General features: G+C 17.2%; 1 protein-coding gene across 1 annotated transcript in view; it reads left to right on the top strand.

Moving 5' to 3' along the window:
• Positions 1-4,381: 4,381 nt before the first annotated feature.
• LOC102677274 (methanethiol oxidase) overlaps positions 4,382-9,991 on the top strand; it is a 6,954-nt gene continuing 1,344 nt past the window's right edge. The window contains exons 1-6 of the mRNA XM_006623280.2: positions 4,382-4,461; positions 4,952-5,127; positions 7,211-7,390; positions 7,569-7,872; positions 7,992-8,252; positions 8,521-8,854. Of these exons, the coding sequence (XP_006623343.1) occupies positions 4,969-5,127; positions 7,211-7,390; positions 7,569-7,872; positions 7,992-8,252; positions 8,521-8,854 (1,238 nt within the window). The 5' untranslated portion in view covers positions 4,382-4,461; positions 4,952-4,968. The remainder of the gene's footprint in view (positions 4,462-4,951; positions 5,128-7,210; positions 7,391-7,568; positions 7,873-7,991; positions 8,253-8,520; positions 8,855-9,991) is intronic.

The raw sequence follows: 9,991 nt of genomic DNA, 5'->3' as shown, positions 1-9,991 counted from the left end.
ATTCACTATAATTATTATATATAATTATTGTTTTAATATATGAATATTAAAATAGCAACAAATATTCTTAAATGATTTTGACTTTGATAATATTTTTCTGAACAATTCTTAAGTGACATACAAAATATCAGAAAAAATTAAAATATAATAAATATACAATTAATTAATTTTATTAATCAAACTTAATCAAATTTAATTTATTTTATTTTTTTTAATTAATTTCATCAAAGTGTATAACATTTCAATGAAAAATTGCAATATTTCTAAAAAAAACTCATATTCTTATGGTATTTTAACTTTCTATAATTTGAGTTATTTTTTAATACATAATTGAATTATATATAAAAAAAATCCTAATTTGTTATAATAATATGATAATAATATAATAATATAAGAAAAAAGATCAATCTGGCATTGATCAATTTTCTTGATTTAAAATATCAAAATTATTAAAATAATATTAGAAAATTATTAAAATAATTATTAAAATAAAAAAATAACTAAATAATAAATATATAACATAATATAAATAAATACGCATATGTCAAATCTGTATGTAGAAGATTATAAATAAATACCGACAATTTTTTAATATATCAAATTTTCATGTGTTATTTTATCAATGAACAATTCAAATTAAAAATATGATAATAAAAAATTTATAAATTATATTTTGCGATTAGAAATTAGAAGATAAAGTAATAATTCTTGTTTAATAGTAATACAACGAATATAAAAACTATAATTAAATTATTCGATTTATTAACAGTTAATAAATTTGTTTTACAAGGAATTTATTAGTAAAGAATTCTATTAATTATATATTTGCAATATTCGTGACAAATATCGATGATATAAACACAGTACTGTTTATTAATAGATAATTGCAAGAAATACAAAATTTAGTTCATAAATTATATCATAAATTATTATAAATTAAAATAAATTATTATAAACATAAAATACAATGAAATTTTATATATAAGATGTTTCAAAGATTAATAGAACAAAAATGTGCTATAATTTTAGCCTTAGTTTCATTAAAATACTTTGAATTATATAGATTTAGAACATTTTTATTATTATAACCTTATTAAGAATCTTTTTCTAATTACTGAAATTAGTAACGAGAAAAATATAAATTTCCTAAAATAATAATAATTCAAAAACAAATAATAATATTTTTTATATGATTCTATTGATGATTTAAATTTTGAACATCTTTTAAAGCAAAAAATGATATACTTCATTAAATATTATTTAAATGATATTGAAGAAAATTATTTTTATATGTAAAATGCAGTGATTAAATTTATAAAATAAAATTTTTTTTATTCTTGATATTTTATTTATGAATAAAATAAAAGAATTATTAAAAAATCATTAAAAAGTCTAGTTTTTAATCGACGAAATAGAAAAAGAAAAAAGTATATTTATTAGTTGCGGAAGTAAAAATTTTGTTATAGAGATGAAAATTAATAAAAATAATTATTTTGAAAATTAATTTTTAATAATTTTGAAATCAAAAAAATAATGAAATATTTTTATTTTTCCTGCTTTTATATAAAATATATTTCAATTCCAATAAAATTTCAGACTTCGTCATAAAAAAAAATATTATATAATATATTAATATATATAATATATATTAAGTATACACTATAATATATATACATAAATATACATATATATATATATATACTAATATATTATATATATTAACATATATATATTCGTGAAATATCTTTGAAAAATCGATTTTAGAAATTAATTAAAAAAAAAATTGGAATATAAAAATGTTCGAAACTTATTTATTAAGTTTAAATAATATAAATAATTGGAATTTTTATTAAATAAAGCAAAACACAAATAAAATGCGATAGTTTTATCTATTACACCATTTTATTTTGTCTGCATCTTATTTCATTTAATGTAAATTTAAGTTGTTTATAACTTAAAAAGATTATTAAATAAGTTTTAATCGATTTTTTATTTTTGTATATCAACTTTTATATTTATTTTAATCTTTAAAATTGATTCTTAATTATATTAATACTGTACATATAAAAATTGTAAAATTAAAAATAAATTTCAATATTTTAGAAAATAATGTTTTTATATGTTTATATCTTTATTTTAGAAAATAATCAATTCATAATTAAAATATTAATTGTTTGTAAATATTAATTTTATTATAATAATTATTTTTTTATAATAAATTTTGTCAATTTATTTTTATATTAATTATTTCTTCATTGAATATTATAATGATTAAACTATTTCTTTTGAAATATTTTTAAATATGAAAATTTTTCCAAAATTAAAATAATATATTTTATTTAATAAGTAAAGTTTAAAGTATTTTATTTAATAAATAAAGAAAATATATTTTTATGTTATATATTATGAAAATATATGAAAATATATTCTATGTTTTATATTTATATATTTAAAAAGTAATTATAGAAATATATTCTCTTCAACAGCATTTTTATCATAATAATTATAATAATTTCTTATATTTGTAATAAAGGAAAATTCAAACAAGAAATGATTTTCTACTCATTTTTTGTAATAAATATGTCGAAAAATATACTATATATGATGTTTGTGGATATATCGCGTGCATGATCTGATAGTATTGTTTAACTAAGTCGAACCCTGCTAATAAATATATATTATAAATCAAGAAAATTTATTGATAATAAAAAATATTTTTCTATTTCAATCTGTTGACGATCATTAGAGAAAACTTTTTCTTTCTCTAATTTTCTTTCTTTTTCATCTCTTTTTATTTTAAATTTAAATTTTCTTCTTTTCTTTCTTCTTGATCTTAAATTAAAATAGATTTTAATTTATTTTATTTAATATTTACAAATATTATAAAATTAAATTAATTATTTAATTAATTATTTTATTGAAAAAATATTTGATTTTAATTTAAAATTAATATTAAAAAAATAAATAATTAACAATTATTTTATACAAATGTTAAAATTCAGGTAATCTTATGATTTTGATATATCTATTTTGAAAGTTAGTAAGAAATAACTTTTCATTTTATTTATAGTAGTAACAATTTTTTTTGCAAATATTACAAAAATTTTGATTGAATTATATATATAGAAAATTGAATAATTATTCTGAATAGAATTTTCTGATTTAATTTTAATCATTTTTAAATATGTAAAGGATAAAATTTTGAACAATATATATTTTTGAACAATTTATTACAACTGCTTAGTTAGTAATTTTCAAAATACAAAAAAAATTACTATTCAAAATTACTATTCTTAATTTTCGAGATATTTACAAAAAGAATTGCTATTAATTACATAGAATTTTATAAATATCTATCTGTATGTTATAATCTTATAAATATCTATATGTATTATAGACGTAAGTCTGTGAGTATCATTTATTTATTGTTTTTATATTGCACAGGCAGACTTAAAAACAATAATGTTACAAAACTAATTTTTAACAATAATGTTAAAAAATTATTTCTTTATGAATTATAATGCCTTAAAACTTAAATGTTTCAAATCCAATGCCAAACTTAAGAATTCTAAATCCTTCAAACAATGAACATATGAATATATAAATATTATTATTGATATCTATAATTATAATTTCGATTATTGTAATTGAGATCTTTCAAAGATTTTATATTTTGTTTTATATTTTATTTTTACATTTCGAAAGATCTGTAAAATATTTTCAGCATTGGATTTAAAACATTTTAAGCCCATCATAATTTCATGAATAAGTAGATTTTTTATTAATTCATCCGTTATATTTTACTTGCTTGTTATTATTATCATAAATGACAATCACATGCTTATGCATACACAATCGCAAATATAAATATATAAAAGAAATTCTATGTAATAATAATATCTTTTTTTGCAAATATCTCGAAAACTAAAATTAAGTGACAGTAACAGAAAAAGTAAAAGAAAAAGTTTCAAAATATTGATTTTTACAACAATATGTAAAAATCATGGAAATTACTGAAGTTTTCCTATTTCAAGTAATTACCAAAAATTGTTTAAATTGTTTTTTATAACATATGTAAAGATGTATGAGGATATCACACATCGATACATTCATTAGATTTATAATTCAATTTTCATTTTCGCTAAATCTTAAGAATTCATAAATTTGATTTTTTATCTTTAAATATTATTATTTTAACATAACATAATAATACATTATAAAATTTGTATTTCCATTCATAAAATATTAAATCTCATTAATAATAATAAATAGAATATTAAAATAATATTATATAATAATTATATGTATATGTATATCTATACGTAAGAACATGTATATGTATTTATATATGGAATGTATCATAGAATTCCCTTCTCCAATTCCATTATCATTATATAACATTCAAAGATAGACATTCTCAGATAATACTTCAACATTCAGTGACACGTAGTAAGTACGTATTAAAAATATATATTTCTAATACATCAAGATTGATTTTATTTAAATAAAAATTGAAAATAATTATTTATAATATTATTATTATATTATAGAAAAATATTATTAATAATATTTATTTATTTATTATTATTTATCATTATGATATCTATTAATTTTTTCTTTTTTTGTTCATCATCTAATTAGTGTTTAATTTTTAATCTTATATTTTTTTATTCTGTTAATTACTGAATAACATAAAATTTACAATATCGTCGATTGACCATTATAAGAAAGTATATAATAATATAATCATGAAATAATATTATGCGATAAATATAGCTCATACGCGAAAAGATCATATATCTGTTTACAAATTTAACTTTCTATTAAAATTTATATCTTAATTTAAAATCTCTATATGAAATGTGATCTAATAATGAAAACATATAATGACATAACTGAAATAGCAACGCAAATACTTCGCTACATACTTTTTTATACATATATACATTTAATTATATTTTAGATACTATGAGTTGCAGTGGTCCTGGTTACAGATCGCCAAAAGCAGCAATGCTCGAAGGCTCACGTGAGAAACTTATGTATGTAGTGTGTATTCATACAGATAAAAATAAATCTGATATTCTATGCACAGTTGATATAGATCCTAATAGCATAGATTATTGTAAGGTATGATAAATTTTATTAATAAATATATAAATGTATAAATAATAATAATATATATATTTATTATATACATCAATTATATATAATATATTGAATATATTTAATATATATATTTAATTATATTTTAATATAATATATTTTAATATATTATATATATGCAAAATATGAATACTTGGAATATTCAGTTATTTATATCTGCATATTACATTATTTCAATAGTATGAAAAAATACTATAATAGTATAATACTATAATAATAGAGAATGAGAAAAATGTTAGTATCTAATAAAAACATTAAAAACTAAATTAAAATAAAAAATAATTGATAAAAATAATGAAATATCAAATCTTTTTTTTATATTTCAGTAACAATAGTTAAAAATATATAATATAAGAAATACATATTGTAAATATAAAAAAAAATAACTGAACAAATCATACTATGATAGAATATAATCATTACAAGAATCACATAATATGTATAATAGTAAAATTAGTATAATATATATAATTAAATTAGATAGAATAATAAAATTAGAAAGATGAAAAATCTCTTACAGAGAGATTTACTCTTTACTTACTCTACAGAGATTCTCTAGACTTACTCTATAAAGATTATATATAGATTGATTACTTAATAGTCCTAATATATAAAATTCACACGTATATTAGTTGAGAATATTATATCTAAATAAATAATTATATTGTTTATCTTATCATATAATTATATTGTTTAGATAATCATCAAATTTGTACTATTTATATATTTATTTATTGTATAATATTTATGTATTTTATATTTATATACTAAAGTATATATATACTAAATTATTATTAATTCGTGTAGAAAAATCTTTTAGAAAAAATTATAAATAAAGTATACAATACAAATTGCCAAAATCTTGAACAATTTGTCAAAAAAGCCAAATGATATGAAAATGTTAAACTTTAAGAGTTTTATCTTGTTAAAAAATTTTAATAATTTTTTTCATTTGCAATAAGACATTTCTTTGGAACAAAAATAAATTTATTTTTATTTTTTTCGATCTTTTAACGATCTTAGTCATTTTAAGAGAGTTAATTTATCAACAATAGGATAATGAAATAATTACCATATTTAATAATAATAAATAAATAAAAATATTTTTTTGAAAGAAAAATAAATCCTAATTAGTTTAATTATTTAACTAAAGCTTATCATTTTGAACAATATTTCACATTATTGTATAAATATAGATAATCGTTTCATAATAGTCATATTTCTGTATATTTTATTTTTTTTATTTAATAGTTGAACTTCAATAGGCATATATTCTTATAAAAATAGGCATTATATATTCCTATAAATAGGCATATATATCCATATATTTCAAATACATAAGTATATATTCACATTCAAAATTATATGTGTATGAAAAATTACCTACATGCAGAACTAATAGATGTAGATAAAAAATTTTAACATTGCGTAAAAACGAATACATTTAATATAAGAATTATATTAAATAATATATTATATTATTAATTATAAGAAATATTATTTTAAATCGCACAAAACTTAATATATATAACTTATTAATATAACTTAATATATGTAACTTATTATATATTTTATATATAATTCAGAAATTAAAAAAATTAACTGATTATATAATATATGTATAAAATACGAAAAACTTATTCAAAATTGTTCTTAACAACATGTATATGACATTTTAAATTTATTGAAATTAAATAATCATTAAATAAGGAAATTTTTTATAAGTTCACTAAAATTTTGTAAAAAATGTTTACTTCCATATATTATAATATATAAATAAAATATAATATTTAATATTTATTTAAATATATTTAATATTTATTTAAATATATTTAATATTTATTTAAATATAAAATAAATATAATATTTAAAATATAATATTTAATATAATATAATATAAATATAATATAAATAAAATTTTTATTTTTCACATATATTAAAAGATAATATAAAACACAATAATTTATACAATATTTATATGGAAATTTCTATTAGAAATTTACATATATATTAAAACTTGATCACAAAAAATATTTACGTTTTATAGATTATTCATAAATTACGAATGCCTCACATTGGTGACGAATTACATCATTCTGGTTGGAATATTTGTAGCAGTTGTCATAATAAACAACAAAAACGAGATACTCTGATACTTCCATGTCTAATGTCCGACCGTGTTTACTTCATTGATACAAGCTCTGAACGAACTCCATCAATCAAAAAGGTTGGATTATGTTTTATTATTGTTTTATATAAATAATCGAAAATTTTCGATTATTCGCATATATATTTTCGCATATATATTTTATTATAATATTATTTCAAATTTTATACAATATTTCATCGTAAAAGAATTTTATTTCAATAAAAATAAAAATAATTGTTTCTGTTTTTTTAATAAGGTATTAAGCTCGATAGAAGTAAATCAATATGGGATATCAACTTTGCATACAAGTCATTGTTTGCCAACTGGTGAAATTTTGATTTCTGCAATGGGTAAACCAAATGGGGATGCTATAGGTGAATTTCTTTGCATCAATGCAGAAACACTTGAAGTAAAAGGAACCTGGACCATAGGAGAGAAAAAAGCAGCATTCGGTTACGATTTTTGGTATCAACCATATCATGACGTACTCGTTGCATCTGAATGGGGCGTACCTAGAATTTTCAAAAAAGGCTATACTACAACTGATATAGCCGATCCTGGTTAATTATTATTTTCTATATTTATCAATCTATAATTATCAATTTATCATCATTACTTACTTTCCTTACTTGTTTATTTTTTATTTAATAATTTTGTTTTTTTTTTCCATATTCTATAGCAATATATGGAAGAAGCTTAAATTTTTATTCATGGAACGAAAGAAAATTGAAACAAGTTTTAAATTTGGGTGAAGATGGAATTGCGCCACTTGAAATACGATTTCTTCATAATCCAAAATCTAGCGAAGGATTTGTAGGATGTGCAGTTACTTCAAATGTATATAAATTTTATAAAACATCAAATGGAGAATGGACTGCAAAAAAGGTGATTCAAATTCTTAATAAACAAGTAGAAGGATGGATTGCTCCACAAATGCCAGGTACATGTATACTTCTATCTATACAAATAACATGCAATTCAAATAAATAATATTTTATAACAATATTATATAATATTATAATATATATAGAATTATATATAGAATAGAATTTATTATTAAAATTGATATATATTTATATATTTATCTATATATTATTACTATTTATTATTATATCATTTCAATATATATAACAATTTGTAACATATGTAACAATTTTTATTAAAACAATTATTTATCATTTATTTTTATTATATATTTTCATATATAGGAATGATAACAGATATTTTGATTAGTCTTGATGACAAATATCTCTATTTATCAAATTGGCTTCATGGAGACGTTAGACAATATAATATTTCTGATACGGAAAAACCAAAATTAGTTGGTCAAATTTTTCTTGGTGGCTCAATTTTAAATGATTCAAAAATTCGTGTAATTCAAGATAACGAACTTACTGAACAACCGGCTCCAACTTATATAAAAAGCCGACGTCTTTATGGATCTCCACAAATGCTTCAATTAAGTCTTGATGGAACACGTTTATACGTGACCACTTCCATTTTTAAGCCATGGGATCAACAATTTTATCCTGAACATGTCAAGTATAAGTTAAAATATTAATTAATTTTTATTTATAATTTATTTAATAATAATAGTTTATTCAATTTTTTTTAATAAGTAATAATTATTATTTTTCTCTACTTTCTATATATATTCATACTTATAAAATTAAGATTCAACTATTATTAATTTGTATATAAAAATGAAATGAAAAATAATATAAGAATATAAAGCTCTTATTGTGCTAAGTGTATGAAAAATTATTAATGTAATAATTTTTAAACTGTGATAAATACTTTATATTTTATATTTTTATATATCATTTTTTATATATATTTTATATATCATTGACATAATTTAAATAATATTTTTATGTACAAAATAATGATCTCAAATATAATTCTAAATATAAATATAAATGTAATAATTTTCATAGAAGATTATTACATAAGAAGATTTAAAGAAACAATGATATATATGTTTTCAAAACAAAAGTACATTTTCTCGTACTTTCGAGTTTTTATATATAGAAAAAAAGATAATTTTTGATATAAAATTAAATTGAAAATATAGAATAAAATTTTCATATATAACTCTGTTTTTAAAAAAATTAAATTTAAAAATTTGTTGAACGTATGATAATCTCATATTTCATTTTCTCGATCTATTTAATCATAATTACATTATTTATATTTACAAAAAATGCAAAGAAAGATTAAATATAATTTAAAAAAATAAAACACTAACAATAAATAAATATTAAAAATATTGCCTATAAATTTTAATACAACAAATTATAGAAATGAACTGATAATAATTTTTTCAAATTTTTTATTTGTTCAAGTACTTGGATATTATCTTTTAATTCATGATATTTTAGTTAGACAATGATAATTATATTATATTAAACAATTAATATAACACCAAGCTATAATGAAAAGTATAGTTAATAATTTTGATATTAATTAATAAAAATAGTGATATGAACAAAGTAATAAATATATGCATATCCAATAAATTTTCAAATTTAATTTTTCAAAAAAGCCACATAATAAAAAATTTATTCTATATTTCTCAGAAAGAGAAATTTTTTTTTGATATGTTACAATTTCAAAAATACTTATTTTATATTTAATTTATATATTATATATAAAAATAATTTAATAAAATTTTAAATA

This window comes from Apis dorsata, unplaced genomic scaffold, assembly GCF_000469605.1.
Source record: "Apis dorsata unplaced genomic scaffold, Apis dorsata 1.3 scaffold_868, whole genome shotgun sequence".
Lineage (NCBI taxonomy): Eukaryota > Metazoa > Arthropoda > Insecta > Hymenoptera > Apidae > Apis > Apis dorsata.
The sequence above is the reverse complement of the archived record's forward strand: the minus strand, read 5'-3'. Positions and strand labels throughout refer to the sequence as shown.